Genomic DNA, 21212 nt, shown 5'->3' with positions numbered 1-21212 from the left:
CGCACAGAGACCCATAGCCTCACACAGAGACCCATAGACTCACACAGAGACCCATAGACTCACACAGAGACCCATAGACTCGCACAGAGACCCATAGACTCGCACAGAGACCCATAGCCTCACACAGAGACCCATAGACTCACACAGAGACCCATAGACTCACACAGAGACCCATAGACTCACACAGAGACCCATAGACTCGCGCAGAGACCCATAGACTCGCACAGAGACCCATAGACTCGCACAGAGACCCATAGACTCGCACAAAGACCCATAGACTCACACAGAGACCCATAGACTCACACAGAGACCCATAGACTCACACAGAGACCCATAGACTCGCACAGAGACCCATAGACTCACACAGAGACCCACAGACTCACACAGAGACCCACAGACTCGCACAGAGACCCATAGACTCGCACAGAGACCCATAGACTCGCACAGAGACCTATAGACTCACACAGAGACCCATAGACTCACACAGAGACCCATAGACTCGCACAGAGACCCATGGACTCGCACAGAGACCCATAGACTCACACAGAGACCCATAGACTCGCACAGAGACCCATAGACTCGCACAGAGACCCATAGACTCACACAGAGACCCACAGACTCACACAGAGACCCACAGACTCACACAGAGACCCATACACTCACACAGAAACCCATACACTCACACAGAAACCCATAGACTCACACAGAGACCCATAGACTCGCACAGAGACCCATAGACTCGCACAGAGACCCATAGACTCACACAGAGACCCACAGACTCACACAGAGACCCACAGACTCACACAGAGACCCATACACTCACACAGAAACCCATACACTCACACAGAAACCCATAGACTCACACAGAGACCCATAGACTCACACAGAGACCCATAGTTTGTTGTCCTTCCCCCGCACCTCCGATTAGCGTGGTCGGCTACGTACGGTGCGAAAGAAGTTCAACATACGGACGTATTGGCGGTACACCGGTGCAGCATAACACACCGGGGTCCTCATAAAACAGTCTCTATAATCACAATTTGAACTGATATTCGTCTTCCAGCTGCTTCGACATCACGAGAACTGATTTTGATGCACGACTCCACAAGATTTTCTGAGCGGGGTTGCGAATGGTGAGAAAATAAAATAATTGTCAGCGTTCTCATTATTATTTAGAACTGCGCACCGGTGTACCGCCAATACGTTCATAAAGACATACACTTGGCATCACAAGTATTACTTATGATTATCATAGACCAACGACTCTTTGAAGCCGCAACATGTTAAAGTTGTGGCTTAAAGGGTCATTTGGTTCATGCTTTGCACACGTGTGTACACCAGCAGTCCTTTGTCGACAGCTCTCCCTGCTCCCCCCTACATCATGCAGCTTTGATTACTATGAACCAGTTTTGCAATGCTGCCACAGGGGTGTAACGGCCAGTACACTGGACTTGCCATCCAGAGGTCACCAGTTTGTTGATGGGAAGGTCACGTGTGGTGGGTTAAAGTGTGGGTAAGCCCACCTCTTCCGAGACGTCTGGCCAGTGTGGAAGAGTGGGCCAAATGCCATCTGGTGGAGGCCCTTTGGCCGGCAGATGCATGAACAAGCAATGGCAGGGGTGCACTTTTGCCTTTAGCCATATTAAAAGGCTAATGGTGTTCTCTCTCCCTATGGGGACGTGTGTGCGTTTGTGCGCATCTGTTCGTGTGCGCGTGTCTGTGACAAACCCGGCGACCCGGGATCGATTCCCACTCACGACCAACGCCAACGACAACCCAAACCCGGTTTTGACCCTCACCTAGGTCGACTCAATTGAGTACCTGGTGTCATGCATAAACATTGCCATGGAGGAGACAAGGCAGAGGTCGCAACTGGGTACCCGATACCCGTACTCTACCCGATACCCGGCTACCCGTACCCTACCCGATACCCGGCTACCCGTACCCGGCCGGGTACGGGTACCCGTTTGCGACCCTGGTGTGGCCGGGTACGGGTACGGGAAGGCCGTGAGTCACTGGTGAGTAACTGTTTGTCACTCATTTCCCAACGTCTTGTCTCTTCTCACAATTCAAGTTCCTAGAATCAACCCACCCGCGCCTGCAACATGGCTTCATCCCAGAGGTCGCAATCGGGTACCCGATACCCGTACCCTACCCGATACCCGGCTACCCGTATCTGGCCGGGTATCGGGTACGGGTACCCGTTTGCGACCCTGGTGCGGCCGGGTACGGGTAAGGGTAAGGAATCAAAACCCGTTTGCGACCCTGGTGCGGCCGGGTACGGGTAAGGAATCAAAACCCGTTTGCGACCTCTGAGACAAGTCCAGCCAGGCGTGGTGCTGGCCACACACCCCCTCGTGCGCCGTGGGTGGCCTTCGCAGGTGCCGCTTTCTAACGGCACTCACCCCCAACAGTCTAAGGCTGCACAGGGGATATTTGTCGCTGCTGTGCACGCGTCCGCCGAAAACCGCTCACTTGGCAACTGCTTCGCCGGGAGAGAGGGAGGTCGCGACGCTGCTGCCGGGTTGCGTGACGTAGAACAAGCGCTGCTCGTTGCGCACGGGCTTGATGAGGCACTCGTGCTCGTGGCCCCACACCACCAGGTCCAGGAAGCTATAGAGGAAGTGCTCCGGAATGTAGTTGGTGGCGCTGTGCTTGGACCTGTGTGTGTGTGTGTGCGTGGGAAAGTGGGTGGGTAGCGGTTAGCTCACTGCGCTACGAACCTGGTGACTCGAGTTCGATTACCGCTCACGGCCAACGCCAGTGGCGATTATCTAAACTGGTGCTGGGCCTCCCCTACGTCGACTCAGCCTCAAGTGAGTACCTGGTGTGGTGTGTTGTAAATGTTGCCACTGGTGAGGTAAAGGCGGTCGGGAGTGTTGTGCTGGCCACCCACTCCCTCATGTTCCGTGCCGGCCTTCATAGGTACTCGCTAACAGCACTTGCCCCATAAGGGTGAACTTTGTCTTTGGAGCGGTGGCATCGTGGTCAGCGCACTGGAATCAGCAGTTTGTCAACTTTAAATATCTCGGCGTTATCCTGGACTCGAAAATGTCGTTGAAGACCCACATTGACCACACGACCAACAAGATTATACAAAACTAAATTGGATTCCTATACAGAATCAAACGCTGTGATGTAGAGATAAAATCGTGGGTACAACTTTGGTGTTTACCACCTTTCATTAAAAGACACCTGCATTCCGTGCATTTACGGACGGACAGAGTGGACTCTGAAACACGGTGGTTTTGGCCGGCACACACATAAAAGGGTGCAAGATTACACATTGTGCATGCATACAAATCTGCATTACTCACACTAATGGATCCTTTCCCACAAAGCTATGGTGACAACATTAATGCATGGTCACGATGACATCCTAGAGCTTTGGTTCCTGGAAACCGACTATTAGCCACTTTTTCGCAGGGCAATCATTCCCCCTCAACGGAGGCATGTAGTCTCCTTGTGTCATCATTTGTGACATGCATCTTTATTCACGTACGGCTGGATTAATAGCAACTCATAAGTCGATGTCCTGATTAGTTTAGAGCAGGACATTGCTTCAATTAATTTGGTGGTGGATTGATTAATTGCATCCAGTTAATTTTCATAGTTTGCAGTGGTTCACAATTAGTGAGGTCTCGCAGAGAGACGCACAGACTTATATAGAGACCCACAGACTCACACAGAGACTCACAGACTCGCATAGAGTCCCAGACTCACAGAGTTCATAGTCATACAATACAGAGAGACCCATGCACTCCAGGCTCTCCAAGAATTCCCACTTGTAAAGGTGGTGGGCGGATTGGCCGTGAGTTTGTGAGATTATTTATAACATCCGACTCGCTAATCCCAGGAAATGTGATTTGCTTTGGATGAGAGCTAAGAATTCAAACCAAAATCTTAGCAGTGCTGAAGTACTCCTCTGGTGCTGACATTGTTCCAGAGGTCGCAATCGGGTACCCGTTACCCGTACCCTACCCGATACCCGGCTACCTGTACCTGGCTGGGTAAGGGTACCCGTTTGCGACCCTGGTGCGGCCGGGTAGGCCGTGAGTCACTGGTGAGTAACCATTTGTCACTCATTTCCCAACGTATTGTCTCTTCTCACAATTCAAGTTCATAGAATCAACCCACCCACGCTTGCAACATGGCTTCATCCCAGAGGTCGCAATCGGGTACACGTACCCTACCCGATACCCGGCCGGGTACGGGTAGCCGGGTATCGGGTAGGGTACGGGTACCCGTTTGCAACCCTGGTGCGGCCGGGTACGGGTAAGGAATCAAAACCCGTTTGCGACCTCTGCATTGTTCACCATCGGAACGCTTGTCTGTTGTCTCATGAGTTATGCATGCATAGAGACCCACAGACTCGCACATGCATAATTCATCAGAATAATTTTTTCATGCATAACTAACGTGACAAATGTCAATATAGAAAGCAACGTCGTGCAACATTTATTGCCAAGAATATGAGATTTTTTTACCAAGTCGCATTTGAGCGATCCAAGTTTAATTCAAGAACTTAATAAAAAAATTACAATAACAATAACTGCCAGTTAATTGTCAATCCCGCGGCTGCAAGGTGTACGTGCTTCTCAACAATGTTGCCTTTCGAGGGTGATCTAGCGGGGGCTCCACGTGGGAGAGACAAGGCCCGGCGCCTTCCACAGTCAGCCCCTCAACGAGGTTGTCTTGTCTGGCTTATGGCGGTGCCAATTCTTAAAGTACGCCTCTCCGATTTTTGGACATCTTTCTCGAGGACTTTCCCAGTGTCCTCTCGTCCAGGGGCTTGGCTTGCCAGCCGCGCGGCGCCGTCCACGTACGTGAACCCGCGGAAGGATGTTGCCGGAATGCCCGCCGGCGTAGAGGTTGAACAGCGCCGGTGCAAGAGCAGATCCCTGCGGGAGTCGGCTCTTACCGGGAGTCGGCTATTCAATCTCCGTGTGCCGCTGGCCGCTTCACCGAAATGGATGCGGTGAACTATCGCTGGCTCGGCACGTCGGCGACAAGTCGGATTGTTGGGCGGCAAAGGCACGGTCCGTCGCAAGCTGTAGCGGCAGACTCTTCCGCTATGCGGTATCATCTGCCGAAGAGAGGCCATCGAACGCTGCCGCTGTTTTGGGCCGACGTTCAAAGCCTGTCTTCAATGTCGTTTGCTCGCGGCCATTTCGTCCGTTCCTGTACCCGGCTTGTTCCTTGGGGACTATATCCTCAAACGTAAGCTTCAGCCTTTGCGAAGAGACTAACTTCTCGAGTGGTGATAATAATAATATATAAATGTGCTCGGATGAGTTCGGCGCAGCTACACAGCACAACTGCAACCAGCTACGCGGAAATAGAGAATTTCCACCACCGGATGGATTAAAGCCATCTTAGGAGATGAGAATTTGCTCGCGCATGGAGAAGCTGTCGATTTTCTTTAATCCCTGTGTTAAAGTAAAAAAAATGTCAAAGTCATTTTCTGCTGAGCATTGAGGCTCTGAGCCAGTGGAGGAAATTCGACATTCCTATGATGGGGGATTAGTCGATCAATAGGGCAAACAATAATGACTCCGGCACAAAAGTGGCACTTGTTCATCAACTACAGAGGATCGGACAATGGGGCCGAGGAAAAACACCCAACCAGAATTTGAACATAGTAGTAGGTTTTTACCCTTTTAAACTGGTACAAAACTGACACCTTTATTAATAAATTATTAATAAATAAAGGTGTCCGTTTTGTACCAGTTTAAAAGGGTAAAAACCTACTACTATATTTTGCTACTGGTAAAAGAGATCTCATAGCAGAATTTGAACGCGTGCTTTTTCCCGATTGCGAGACGCTGACTCAATCGCGAGCCACCAGGGTTCGATATCCCACTCACATTAAAACCCATGAATTCTGAGTTGTGATATCACTTGGCCACCTCTAAAAGATGTAGCTTTATATGTACATGTACAAGAATTACCACATGTCAACAACAAAACACCCACAGAAGATAATGTGCACTTGGGACAGCCACTGAATGTGCAATGGAATCGAAAATCTTTCAACAGACAAAAGCAAGTTCGAGCCAATTTGAAGCACTGAACAAAAAGCAACGGATAAAATTGTCACTGTGACACTGTCAGCGCTACCAAAGAACATGGGCAAAATGCTCAAGAGTGCACAGAGGAGCATCAGAATCAGAATGTTGATACTGGTAGGAACCTCCTGGTTACACCAGCCCACAGGGGATTATTGTGCCCGTCCGTCGTGCAGGGAGGGGCTGGGTGGGAAGGAAGGGGCTGGGTGGGGAGGTGAGGGTGGGGAGGGGCTGGGTGGGGAAGGTGAGGCTGGGTGGGGAGGGGCTGATCACCCCGTGGTGCCCTTATAAAACTCAACGTTTAACCTACTCACGCCGGCTTGTGCCCGCCCTCACAGTCGGCCATATTTACGGCATACACCACGCCGCCGTTGACCCTGGCCATTGACCGAGCAACCCAACGTTCCTACCAGCTCTTCCACAGGAATGTGTTCTAAACATGGAGAGGAGCATCCTCGGAAATACACCGATAGAGACAGAAAGAGAAGGGCATGCGTTAGAGAACAGTAACAAGTTGGAGGCATAATTCGAACTGAAAAGGAAAAGTGAGCGTGCTTTGGGCAGGGCCACGTGGTGGCTAGAAGGGATGAGGGCTGATGGTCAGGAATTAGTGACGCGAGCGACAGCCAAGGGAACAGAATACGTGCCCACCAGGGAGACGGAGCAATGAAATCAGATCATGTGCGCAGGTGTCGGATGGACTAGTTGGATTGCAGGATTGTGAGAGGTGGCAGGGGCTTAGTGAGACCTTCACTCAGAAAGTGGATCGACCGTGACTGATGAAGATGACGATTTAAAAACACAGAGACGTGCGCATCCCTGCTGGGTGTTTATTCAACCGTTCGGAAGATTATGTCCTAACTGCAGGTTTTAATTGATTTAGTCTTTACAAAAAATTATCCCAAAATTAGCTTCCACTGGACCAGCGCCGGTAATGACATTTTGGCTAAAACGTTACTCATCAATTTGTGCCTCTCCAATGGTAATTGGCACCTGTGCATGTTAGCAGATAAAAAGCAATTTCCTAATAACTTTTTTGCCTGAAAAGATGACCCAGCCGGTTCTTATCCTCATGCCTGCGAGTACGCCGCTGGCAAGTGTAACGGCGAGCAGATAATTGATCAACGTGATCATTTGCTTTTCCAAAAAATATATAAATAAAAACAAACTATTGCTCATCATGTGCGTGTATGAATGTATGTTGAACTCCTTTAGTACCGTAGGCTGCCAACCGTGCTAATCGGAGGGTTCGAGTGAAGGACAACAAACTAAACACAAAAAGCAGTTCTGAAGAAATTAGTTTTCAATCTAGATTCAAAATTGCATTGCTCCAGCGGCTTCCTAACATCGTAAGAGCGTTCCAGACGGCCGCAGAAGCGGATCTGAAAGCGCGCGATCGATACTGACCACGGGTATTGGATATAAAGCTTCTCAGAATCTGGGACTGGCGGAAGGATGACAAATTCAATCCGAACGCGCACAATTTGAATTCTGCGATGAACATTTACTGTGCAATGTCCTGGCCCCACTGATGCTCAATCATAGCCAGGAATCGAGCTCCGATGGGCAAATTATTGGCGCAGTGCAAAAACCGTCACGCCACCGCTCCCCACGCTGAAACACCCACGCAGAAAACAGATTTCACAAAGACGAGAGTTTTAACATTTTAAGGAGATTATTAGAAATGTACTTCCATCCCTCTTTGAAAATGTGAGCATTAAACCAATGGGTAAAATGTAAGGGTGATGGAGTGTGATTGGAAGATGACACAGTTATTATTTTTCCATATATTTGATTAGATTTCTTTGCATTTTCATCATAAAACCATTTAGGATAGAGAGTTTCAGCCGCGAAATAATGAATGTAACGTTTCAATAAGGAACTAAAAGTTATTTTCATGAAGTGTACGGAGAGCGTCTTCAAATGCAGACTCCCTCCAGGTTATTCAACACGTGGTTTTATCTTCTTCATAAATTGAAAATTTAAAGACACAAGCGACAGTCGTGCGATTGTGGCCAAGCAACCCAAACTACGGACCACATAATGTACCACATAATGGACCACCACAGTCTGCGCACCTTCAACAGAGTAGCAAAAACTACGCAAAAACTCTCCTATGTTAAACCCTCTCGCCCTGGCTAGCAGACCTCAACATTGGCATTTATCTCCTGAACAGATTGCCATCATAGACAACAGAAACGAGCGTCAGCTTAGGGGTTATACTACTACTTGCAAAGGTCTTCAGGGTTGTGCTGCATACAGCTCTCCGTTGCATTTACCACGCCCTGTGAACCTCGCAAGGAACTGAGTTCAGCTTCTGATGGAAGCGGCAAATTGTCGGGACATCAAGCCAAATAAGAATAGGTAGAACCCAAATCCACATTGGAGAGCCATTAGCATAGGGTTGTTGAGAATTGATGTATCGTAATTTGTACCTGAAAACTTCATCAGGAACTGAGTTCAGCTGCTGATGGAAGCAGCAAATAGTCGGGACATCAAGCCAAATAACAATATGTGGAACCCAATTCCACATTGGAGAGCCATTAGCTTAGGATTGTTGAGAATTCATTCATCGTTATTTTCTAAAATACAAAACACACGTTGTTTTCATCTTGTACCTTAGAGGCAAAAAGTTTGGGGGTGCATCTCACAATCCAGTTGCGTAAAGCTTTTTCGACATCGGGCAGACGTTTTGGGGGTGCGTCTTAATTTCAAGAGCATCTTAAAGTCTGGAGAACATGGTATATAATTTAGACATTGATTATATGTTACCGCGTCATACGCGTTGGCTTCGTGTCTCTAGACGAGTGGAAATTATAGCACGTTGCTCGCATTTGAGGCCTTAACGAGGCCTAGAGTCACTTTATATTCAGTAGCTAATTCAATCGTACGGGATCCTTAGTGGTCTTTAAGATCTACCGATGGTGCCCTTTTACGCACGAACCTCGATCTCCACAAGAACTGGCAAACAACTCGACCAAGATCCAGAGGTAGAAGATCTCTTGCTGTTGGGGCCAGAACCCCTAAGCCATATTCGCACACAAATATTCCATTTGATGCACAAAATATTCCATTTGATGCACACATGGAATATTTGTAACTCTCCATTGCGGAACAGACTGTGCAACAAATAACGACTCCATGCCCGGTTCAAACACGAAGGAGGGAGGGGAATCATCACAGAGATACACTCCGCTACGCCTGACGCCATCGTCTGAATCAACCGTCTCAATGTCAAATTATAGTTGTTGCTCTATTTACACTGCATCAAGCACTTTCGGATGCGTTTCCGCAGCCGTCTGGAACGCTCTTTCTTCGGATATTAGGAAGCCACTGGAGCTATGCACTTTTAAATCTAGATTTAAAACTTATTATTTAAAACTGCTTTTTGTGTTTAGTTTGTTGTCCTTCCCTCGCAACCTCCAGTTAGCATGCTCGGGTACGTACAGTGCGAAAGAAGTTCAACATATGTACGTGCAAGATTTTTCACAAAGTCAATATTGCACACTCGAACAAATCCCCCCGCCCGCCCCCCCTCCCAAGTGAACCTACCTACCTATTTTCCCAAACCCGTTCACTTCCCCCGCGCACGGCAATGTCAGCCTGCCCAGAACAGCTGAACCAGGGCATCATTGTCAGCTGCCATGTGGGCAGATAGGCAACCTTAATTGAAAGTACACAACATAACGGGACAATTAAATATACGATCAATTGTGTGTGGGTTTATGTTGATGTGCATGTTCTTGCTTGCAATTACCGATAATAATGCCAGGTAATTACCGATGGAAGTCTCAATGGATCCCACAGACTCGTTTTAAGGATGGTGGAGTTGCATTTTTGCGATGCTTATCCAATTTCATGAAGCAGTGTTTGAATCCACGTGGCAAGAAACCCGCAAGAGATGCACCACACGTACGAGAGAATAACACTCGGAGCTCAGCAGAGGATTCAAAAACCTACTGTCTGTGCTACTATCGCCTGGCCAATTCACAACCCAGCCGATTATGGAGTTTCACAAATGCATGCCATCCGCCTGCAAAGTGTTTGATTGCATGTGTGTACGATATTTCACGTTATGGGGAGCAGTGGCTCAGCGGTTTTGTGCAATGTGCTACGAACCTGGCGACCCGAATTACGATTCCCGCACACGACCAATAACAAGTGGTGAATATTTCAACCGGTCCTGGGCCCTCCCCTATCCCAACTTAGCCTTAAATGAGTACCTGGCAGAACAGTCGATGAAAGGCTATCAAAGGTTGTTTGTCTTTGCTCCATCACATCTGTTAATTATCGACTTGCTGAGATCCTGCAAGAGCTCTTGAACTCCTGTGTACGCAGAGTAAGAGGGCTGTGCTTGCATTCTAATTCGTTGCCATTACAATCCTTGAAAAAAAAGCGCTCACAATCAGAATGCAATGGGGCACAATGACAGATGGCACAACCTCTTAAGACCTCAGAAACTAAGCCCTGTTGTGCCTGGCAAATGCTTCGATGGGGTCAACACCATCCAATGCATCAAACAGGTGTTATAGGCTGCGGCAGAGTTCATTAGTAGATGGCATTGCAGCAAAGTCCATTGCTGTTCTGTAATCTATGACTCCATGTATATGGTCTCAGCTGTTACCAACTCGCGCTGACCAGTTTGGTGAAGTATGGTCATATATCTTCTTGGTTCTTTCGGTAAAGTCATGTAGAATGGAAATAATAAAATAATAAAAATAAAACATCATAAAATAATTCTCACGACGTTTCGGCCACAACGCAAGCAGCCATCCTCAGGTGAAGAACAGGTCTGTCAGAAAGACAGCGTCTGACAGACCTGTTCTTCACCTGAGGACGGCTGCTTGCGTTGTGGCCGAAATGTCGTGAGAATTATTTTATTATGTTTTATTTTTATTATTTTATTATTTCCATTCTACGTGACTTTACCGAAAGAACCAAGAAGATGAATCCCTGCAGTCACGAAAGCTTTAAATGGAAATATGATCATATAACCACCACAATTTGCATGGTGTGGGGAGGCCCTCATCCAGCAGTGGATTGGAAAACAGCTACACATGAAAAAACATTGCATTAACATAAGAACATTTACTGGCCCAAAATGTAATACTAATCATATGAATTCCCACCATAGTTAAAAATACGAATATAATAGTGTTGAGATTTACTTTAGTATAACTGGCAGTGGCCCATAAGTTTAATGTTGGATATACAGGTTAAAAGAGGAACAAATAATGCCACTCATCCCATATACAAAAGTCATTTCATAACACCGTAATATCACCATATCAGTCCTTCAGAAAGTCTAAAATTGAATCCTATATAAAGAGATTATTACGGCAGCTTTCAACTTTAAATCACCCAAGAGTAAACGTGATTTAATTTTTTGTCAAATTATCTCACCTCATTACTCATGTCTTGAGAGAGCATCGCAATGAGATGCATGGAGCGAGGTGGGTGAATAGCGAAGACGCTCTGTGTCAATCACTCAATGGAGATGTTAACTCCCTCGCCTGGTATACAGGAGGTCGTGGGTTCGAAACCGACCCTGACACCTGCTGCTGGATATTTGCATGTGTCTCTCCCCGTGGTTGCACAGTCCTCTGGTTTTCCCCTCCACGTTTAGAATAAACACGGGTTTGGAGCAAATCTATAGCCATCTAGAGACACTGCTGGTAATTTGGCAAATTTCACATGTTTTGGTTATTTAAAAAAAAACCCACGAAATTATCTACTCTTGCATATGATCACGACGCCACCGGCTTTTTAATCTTTGCTGCACTTAAGGCGATTTCCTGCACAAATCTCCATGAAGGCTGTGTAAGAAATCATATTTCCGACCACAGAAAAATTGCCATGATGATGAGCATGCTTACAACTCCGGGCTGAACCAGCCACCGTGAGTTTAAATCCCAAGGTTTGGTCCAACGTCCTCTGAAGTACTCACCGACATAGATTTATACAAGCGCTCAGCAGAGGATGTAGTATATTTTAAAAAATACATACCCTTCCGTCCGATACCAAATGCATTTTTTACTGAAGTCGCGACGCGGCTTTTACATCTTTTTAAATCCTTTATATTAAGTTCACTTGCTTGCTTGCTTGCGCGCTTACGACCGTGCAAATCTTTCGGTCGTTTTTTAACCCACTTCCCGTGATCCAATCGAGCTGACATTTTGCACACAGACTCGTTGTGCGTGACAATTTATTTTCGTGAAAATTTTCTTCCAAAATTTTCAACATTTTAGGAAAAAATAAATTATATTTAATTACCAATTGCTTAATGGTGGCAGGCAATCATCTGACCCATAGGTGGCAGCCATCTCAAGCCAGAGGACGAGAGGACTCTAGCCGCCACGCATATAAAGGATTTATAGTGAAAAACTTTGTTTTTACGGGTTAATTTTTTATTCTCCCCATTTCTCCTGTAATTTCGATATTTTATTCTCCTGTTTCGTTTAAGTTTTGTTCAGCTGCTGGACACACTCCTTAAATGGTCAAGTTTGGCGTAAGCATTCATGTAATTGTATGGCGCTTCATGGAGGCGCCCGAGGATTGACAAAGTCGCATTGCAATAAAGTGTCTCAGATGTAGATGCGTGACGCTATGTTGTGTAGTTGTTGCCGAACAAGGTAACATGTTTTACCCGGTGATCCGTGTAGTAATTTCAAGTTTGATCATCACGGTTGGCTACATAAGGTGTGAAAGAACTCCAACACATCATGGGACCTCCTTTGCCAGTACCAAAATATACTAATAGGGTTTTTCCCCTTTTTTCTGGCAACAAAACTGACACCTTTTCCAAGGAATCATGCTTACATTAACCACAATACTTGCAGTCAAATGCAAACAAAAAACAATACTCTGATCATTTATGCATTGTCTTTGAAACTGATTGGTCCACACCAGAGACAGCTTTCTTTAGAGCCTCGTCTCATATGGTGTTCGACCAGATGACGCCAAAAGGCGCACAGTTCAAAGACAACGCACTACCAGAGTAATGAGAGCTCTGGGTGAGCAGCTACATCATGGGACCTCCTTTGCCTGTACCAAAATATACTAATAGGGTTTTTCCCCTTTTTTCTGGCAACAAAACTGACACCTTTTGCAAGGAATCATGCTTACATTAACCACAATACTTGCGTCATCTGGTCGAACACCATATGAGATCAGGCTCTAAAGAAAGCTGTCTCTGGTGTGGACCAATCAGTTTCAAAAGACAATGCATAAATGATCAGAGTATTGTTTTTTGTTTGCATTTGACTGCAAGTATTGTGGTTAATGTAAGCATGATTCCTTGCAAAAGGTGTCAACTCCAACATACATACATTTTATTTACCCAGGTGAGGATGCCAAGAAGAGACCAGGAAAGTCTCAATTGCAAGAATCACCTGGGGCATGAGTCTGTCAGGAGGGGGGCGATGATCGCCTACTGGCATGACAAAAACCCCAGGTCACAATTGCAAATGAAACTCACCCTGGCCTCTGGTGTCAAACAAAACAAACTCGACTCAACTTAAGAGGCGGAGCAGATCAAGAAAAAAAGCTCAAATAGCTCGGCGGTCAACGTCACCTGTTCTGGTGAATGACGAAAAGGTTGAACCACTCATCCTTGTCTTCCTTGGGCCGCAGCATCAGCACGTCGCCCTTGACGAACATGCGGTGGAGCCGCTCATCACGAATGGAACCTGGGCCAGGACGCAGCGGGGGGGCGGGGGGTTCGAGAGAGGAGTCGGATGTCGGCGACACGAAGGTGGGATGGTGAAAAAGCACGTAAGTTTTCGCGACCGATATTATTCATAATGAAAGTTATTTTGTGTTAGGTCGCGAGTGGTGGTGGGTTAATGACGCATTTATATTCACACGATCTAAGCAAATATAACTTTTATTACGAGTTGAAAAATGTCACCGTCAAGTTTATTTAGTTTAATTTTAAGTTTATTTATTAGGTATAGCGCCTCAAGAGCAGTTTTGAGTACAGATCTCACAGGTAGTGATCCAAGTTTCAGTTTATTGGCGACAGCATTCCAGACCCTTGGGGCATCAACAGCAAAGGCCCTTCCTCCAGTATTTCTACGGCAATAAGGAATGTGAAGCTGATAAATGAGTGAGGACTTTAGGTTACATTTGTTCTTCTAAACAGTGAGGAGATCCAGCGGGTAGCCTGCTGATTTTTTGTAAGTACATCGTGAATAAATAAGATCTGATGCACAAGCCGTCGATCATTAAGAGATGGTAAGTTTGACCCAATGTAGAGATCGCAGTGGTGGGTCCGAAATGGGCAGTTCAATGCAAATCTTAAGGTCGAATGATAAATTGGGTCAAGCTTCTTCGAAGTTGTTGTATGGAAGGCGAGCAGAGGGAAGGCCAGGACCGTGAATGAGCTTGACAGCAAAATACATTCGCAGGCCAGGGTAAAAAGTGACAGGCAGACATGCAAAAGGAATAGAGATAAAACTAAGGAGATTGGACAACGCACGGATGCTTCGGTGAACATAGAACAAAACATTTACGAGACGCAGGAGAAATAAAATGGTCGCGGTGGAGGTGTGAGAGGTGAAGAGAAAGAAAGAGAGAATAATTTTTTTGAGGACAATCCGAAAAGAAAGACAGACAAAAATAATAGGGAAAAACTTAGGATCTTGGGAAATATACAGGTGGTCAGGGGAAAAAAAGAGGCAGGTTTGAGGAAATTGCTAAGTGAGTTTAAAGGGTTGTGGTGGGTGTGGGGAGGAGAAAGGGGTAAATTGGATAAGGCAGCAAAATATATTCTCAGAATAAGGTGAAAAGACAGATTTATACAAATAAAAGCAACATGAAATTATTGAATGCCCATGAAACGACGTTTCGATCGCAACACAAGCAACCATCATCAGCAGTTCTCCTGCTGTCTGTGTTTGTCCCACCTGATGACGATTGCTAGTGTTAAGATCAAAACATCGTGATCTATTAATTTACTATCTAAGTAACTTTACCGAAAGAACCAAAGAGTATGGATTCCTGCAGTCGCGAAAGCTTCAAATCAAGATTGCCCATGAAACGTTCTCATCCCGTTCTGTATAATTCATCAAGTCATTCATTTATTCACGGCAGAGTAATAGCACAGAAAGTTGCGATAGTTTTTTTTTGACTCGGTGTGATGCGAAGATTGGACATGCTCGAAAGTGTGCCATGGAATGAAACAGGTTGAGAAGCGCTGCTGTGCAGGTACATCATCAAAGACACCATGAGCTCATCTCTAACCAATTCTAATGCTTTCTGAAAATGGTTATCATATCGTCAGATGGACAAATGTGTGAAGGCTGAAAACTGTGGTTTCTTTGCAATTCCATCACTTTCAGTAAGTGATGGGAAGTTGAACAGGAGATAAAGTATGTACCGGCTGGGAACATTCATTTGTGCCCAATTGCAACAATCACTGACTTGTAACTCTCTATAAGTGATGAGAAAACAGACAAAACAGAGATCGCGCAGGCTGGAAACATCGACATGTTAGAATTGGCTTCCAGTAATCCTGAGGCAATCGGATTTCTGGATGGAGGGTTGACTCAGGCCCATCATGGCTGAGGTCGATAAAAACGAGTTCGAGTTTGCGAGGAATGCAACAACGGTTGTCCTATGGTAAAACTCGCCCTCGTCATGGGAACGTGGAATTTCCACCGCTGGCTCAGGGCTGCATACAGGAGAGGAGCATCAATGCCTCGGTAGACATTTGAGCCGGAAATCACTTTGGCTTTTAGGCGTTGTCTGCTTAAATGCCTAAAGTACTCCAATAAGCCCACACCCCGGTCTTACTCTTGACAGCTTTGATAACGACGACTCAGGAATGCTGAACCAATAAAATCGCTCTCTCTTCTTTTTATTACGAATGAATTGAACCTACTTTTCCATCATAAATATATCACAATTATATTGGAAGAAAAATATGTGGCATGGACTTCAATTGCGGTTGGGAGCATCTAAGAAAATTACAATTGTAAAAGGTGCATTGGTACAGCTCAAACAAATTCAAGATTCAAGTTCAAACCAGATGAGACACCTGGAAAATTTTGCACAAAGGGCTTGGGTTTCTGTCAACAGTAACCGCATGCTTTTTACGACAATCATCTCACAATGCAGTTTTTTTCTTCTTGGTTCTTTCGGTAAAGTCACGTAGAAGGGAAGTAATAAAATAATAAAAATAAAACATAATAAAATAATTCTCACGACATTTCGGCCACAACACAAGTAGACGTCCTACTTGTGTTGTCGATAAAAACTGCATTTCGATTTAAAGCTTTCGTGACTGCAGGGATAGCCGTCCTACTTGTGTTGTGGCCGAAACGTCATGAGAATTATTTTATTATGTTTTATTTTTATTATTTTATTACTTCCCTTCTACGTGACTTTACCGAAAGAACCAAGAAGATGAATCCCTGCAGTCACGAAAGCTTTAAATCGAAATGCAGTTTTTATCGACAAGCCTTTACCCTTTAAACCTTCACTCGAGCTATATGTCAGCCAGACATTTGGATTCATGTGTATATACTTCCCTAAGTGGTGGCAGAGTAAAGCATTTATTCAAAATGGTTATGTTTAACTGCGCGGAATACATTATTCCCCAAAGAACAGCAGGTACACGCTACGTATTCAGCCGAAGTACACAAAAAATAATGAGCCACATCAATAGCGGGACTCAAAACAAAGTGCAGAGATTATTTGGAGAAATCGCAATTCATTACCATTTATTTCAGGGGTTATTCAATTGCAAATGCGTCCGTTTATATCACGTAATATTGAATTTATAAATCGTCTAAATGGCAACCGCATCTCATTTACAATCGCGGCTCTTGAAAGAGAAAATTGGAGGATGCAACGGTGCATCGTTTATAGCTTTGCACACCTCCGGCGCGTACACGCGTGTGCATGTTGCACGTGTGCACATTGTGCGGCCTTGTTTACAATTCACAGCTGGCTTAGGGCCTTCCCTTGCCACGCGGGTCATGGGGGTTATTTGACCACACTTAAAACGCATTGTGTTGGAATGGCTTGGCGAATTTTGGGAGCATAGCAGTGGACCATATAAAGTACAGTACAACACCGATTACCACCACCCCCACAAGTCACCCAACCATGAGCCGTGTCACTCATCGCGTGTCAAGTGCTTGGAGACTCCTCAGCATAAGGAGAGCAGATTATCGAAACACAAATACAGTAGACTCTCAATTATCTGCGTGCGGTCACGTATGTAGAAATACAATTTAAATTAAATTACAATAAATCACGACGTTTCGAACGCAACACAAGCGCTTGTGCTGCATTCGAAACGTCGTGATTTATTTTAATTAAATTTTATCTTTTGATTTAAAGCTTTCGTGACTGCAAGGATTCATATTCTTGGTTCTTACGGTAAAGTCACGTAAAAGGGAAATAATAAAATAATATTAATATCCCTTCTACGTGACTTTACCGAAAGAACCAAGAATATTAATTTTATCTATTAAAATTTTATTTTATTTCTACATACGTGACTTTACTGAAGAAACCAATGAGTATAACTTCTGCAGTCACGAAAGCTTCAATCCTAGATTATCTGCGTGCGGTTTAATCGTCAGTTGTGCTTAATTTTTAGTAATTTATCCGATCATTTACTTTGTGAGTTTTAATTGATACCGATGAGTGGTTTTTGGCACAGAGATCTGCGGAAAATAGTTACATTTTGGGATTTTCCGCGATTGAGAATTTTCCGCAGCTATCCGTTGCATCATTAGCGCGGATAATCGAGAGCCTACCGTAGATACCATTCTGATTATCAATGTGTACATGCCGTGTGCATTTACCCAATCCAAAGAGAGCCAGTTTGGTGGAGCCTTTCTGCAGCAAGATGGGGCTGATCTCAATCTTCTCTAAGGACGTCGCCCGGCCAAAGTGGTTGATGAGTCCGGAACAGCTGAGTAGGTCCAACGCACACAGCCCTTCCGCCTGAACACAAGCAGAGACCACGTGATGCTGCTATGTGAAGCTCTTGTCATTTTCCGTCCCAAGTTGATTTCGATTCTGCTTTCGGTGTCGTGTCACCAAGCAAAGAATCCACCCAGATTTCACGCAGAGAAGAGAAACCCTTCGTCTTAGGCAACGACTGACGGCAATGGGATATCACGTGGATGCCTCCGAGACCCCTTCAAGTGAACCTTTGGTACACACAGAGTTGAGGGCAGCGCTTTCCCAACCCACTCTGCCACATCATTGTACTGTTTGTCGCATGACCGTCAAACCAATATTCACATTTTCAGACCTGGACCTTCGCTAACTTAAGTATAGAACCACATGTAACGTGATGGCTTTTGTGCAGTTATTGGTGATTGGGCAGACACCATCCACTTGCTACCCTTGAGAACCCGGCTTAATCACAGGCGGCCGAAACCTGGATTCGAAACTTAATGGTGCAAGCTCAGGGCTCTGATCTCTGCGCCACCGATCGCACAATCGAAGTTAAATTCTAACAGCAGCAAAGATTCATACCAGGCTGCGCCGGTAATCATTTTGCAGCACTGAACGCACGAGCGACACTTATGCAGGATTCTGTTATGGACAATTATAAAGTACGGGATTTTTGCTTTCTGGATTTCAGCTGCGGTACAATGTGCACTACTCTTTGCAAGTAATGGAGTCAAACAGTCCTGAAGACAAATCGGTAATTTAATAAAAGTGGCCCATTATAAACGATGACTCGGTGTGCATGCTAAACACGAGGCTATGATTATCATCAGTTGGTCTGCTGCCATCAGTCGGTCTCATCATCAGCAGCCATGATCAAGCCACTGCTGTGTGACGGTCTTGCGATGCAACAAACCATCGGGCTCCTGCCCACGTGCCAATTCCATCCCTGCCACCCTGCAGGCATTCCCTCCTTTGGCTGCGACTTTGTTAGTCTCGACCACTGGTCATCATCCCTTCCAGCTGCCCATGTCACTTCCTTGTTTAAGTTGGCCTCTTACCTGAAATCGAAGCAATGCACTAGCTTGCTTAAGAGCATGGGGTGGGGGAGGGGGTGCCTAAATCCAGCAGTGATCCAGGCTCTTTAGAACAACCACTGTTGACATCTTGACACTCTCATATTATCCTCCCTGGAGGAATGGAGGAGCCAAATCAACCCCTGACCCGAGATTTTAACGCAATAGCACTGCCTACATGGCGCGACACAGAGGCATACACTCCAGCGATACCGCCAATATTTACTTACGTCACAAGCAATATCTGTCTGGCGCTTGCTGTGTGTGTGTGCGTGTGCAATTCATTGCTGCTCATGAGGCTAGGTAAGGGTTAGCCGGAGAACAAGTTTTTTTTTTAAACAATCAATTGAGGGATATGCAAACGTAGCATCATGCAGCTCCTTGGGGGCATCATTACTGTGGGAGTTTATCCCAGTGCAGCGGCAATTAACAAAGTGCACTGCCCTTGAGAATAAACAAACAAACACCAGAATACAACACTGCGGGTGAATATAATACTTTTTTTTTTACTTATGCCTCCCAGCAAATCAACGTTGCCCTTTATTTGTGTTTAAACTGTTAATTATAAATCTTCTTGGTTCTTTCGGTAAAGTCACGTAGAAGAGAAATAATAAAATAATAAAAATAAAACATAATAAGATAAAATTCTCACGACGTTTCGGCCACAACGTAAGCAGCCGTCCTCAGGTGAAGAACAGGTCTGTCGGAAAGACAGCGTCTGAATGAACACCACCAGGCTTGGAAGCGTATATTTAAGCTGGGTTGGAGGGGGAAGAGCGCCCTGACAAAGGAATTTGCATATCAAGAGGAATTTAGCATATTTATGGGAAATGTAGATATGGGATTAGTCACTACTTGTGAAATGCGTAGGAGGTGGGCGGGGGGTTTTCAAAGTCATATTATGCCCGTGCTTTATGCAGGATTAGCTCACCTGAGGACGGCTGCTTGCGTTGTGGCCGAAACATCGTGAGAATTATTTTATTGTTTTATTTTTATTATTTTATTATTTCCCTTCTACGTGACTTTACCGAAAGAACCAAGAAGATGAATCCCTGCAGTCACGAAAGCTTTAAATCGAAATGTTAATTATAAACCCCAACTGGCATTTGCTCGATTCGTTAGCAATGCGTCCAGATTAGTCTGTTCGCAGAAGTTAAGCTGCGTTGAGCCTGGATAGCACTTGGGATGGGTAACCAACCATGTGCAGCAGCATGTTGTAAGCGGACGGGCTACGTGGTGGCAGCAGATGGCAACGCAGCAAAATAAATGGTGGTACTGTACCCCTATGCCACCACGTCTGACACTCTGTGCTTTCCCCAACTTTGCATTGTCACATTTTGGTGACCCCGGTCAACCTTGCAAATGAGACTCTTGGTCTGTTAAAGCGTTCTAGCCTGGTTTAACAGAATCAACTCGACAATTGAACTTGATCAGTGTGGTAATGCATCGGTTAAAAAACATATTAAAGCCATAACCCGCATGGCGTAGGGAGGGCCCTTCATTCCAGCAGTGGACTGACAAGAGTGAGTTGACAAACGAACATCATTTTATCTGCGGCAATTGTATCTGCAGGGTGAGCTCAATTCGCAATCCATATTTTCATTTGTGAAAAGTCTCCTCCTATTCCACACAAATTCACCGTCAACGGTAAGGGTGTGAATACAAACACACACAGCCGTGGATGAAAAGGTTGTAATGGATGATTTTTTTTTTGATAGAAAAAACTTTGTCCAACTCCGATCTCACCTGCACAAGCCCGCAGATGAGATTGATGAAGTTAAAGCAACAACAAAAAAGTGTATTATCCGGGGCATCCACGCACAACAGTTAAGCCAGCAAAGCCAGCAAAGGCCCCCTTGCCCCCGGAGGGGAAAACGAAGTGAAAGATTGGTCCGTGGGTAATCTCAGATTACCCGTGGGATAAGATACAGCGGTAGGATAAGACTTGGTAGAGCAGCGGGCACACGGTGTTATGAACCTAGGCGACCTGATTTGATTCGTGACATTGGCTAACGTCAAGCGAGTCTGGACCAGTCCAGCGCCCCGACCACCCCACCACCGACTATTCACAAACCCGCAACGACCAGCGTGGTGAAGCATTGTCAAACGAAATCAGTGACCGGCCGATGAATGGCGTGGGAACGTCTTCGTC

General features: G+C 45.6%; 1 protein-coding gene across 1 annotated transcript in view; it reads right to left on the bottom strand.

Moving 5' to 3' along the window:
• LOC133357204 (double-strand break repair protein MRE11-like) overlaps window positions 1–21212 on the bottom strand; it is a 74943-nt gene that overhangs the window by 39135 nt on the left and 14596 nt on the right. The window contains 3 exon segments of the mRNA XM_061575034.1: window positions 2476–2661; window positions 13642–13756; window positions 17888–18029. Coding sequence (XP_061431018.1) covers window positions 2476–2661; window positions 13642–13756; window positions 17888–18029 — 443 coding nt within the window.

The sequence above is a fragment of the Lethenteron reissneri genome, chromosome 57 (genome assembly GCF_015708825.2).
Source record: "Lethenteron reissneri isolate LAM-NWPU_2019-01 chromosome 57, ASM1570882v1, whole genome shotgun sequence".
Classification (NCBI taxonomy): Eukaryota; Metazoa; Chordata; class Hyperoartia; order Petromyzontiformes; family Petromyzontidae; genus Lethenteron; species Lethenteron reissneri.
This window is presented reverse-complemented; position numbering and strand designations above follow the sequence as displayed.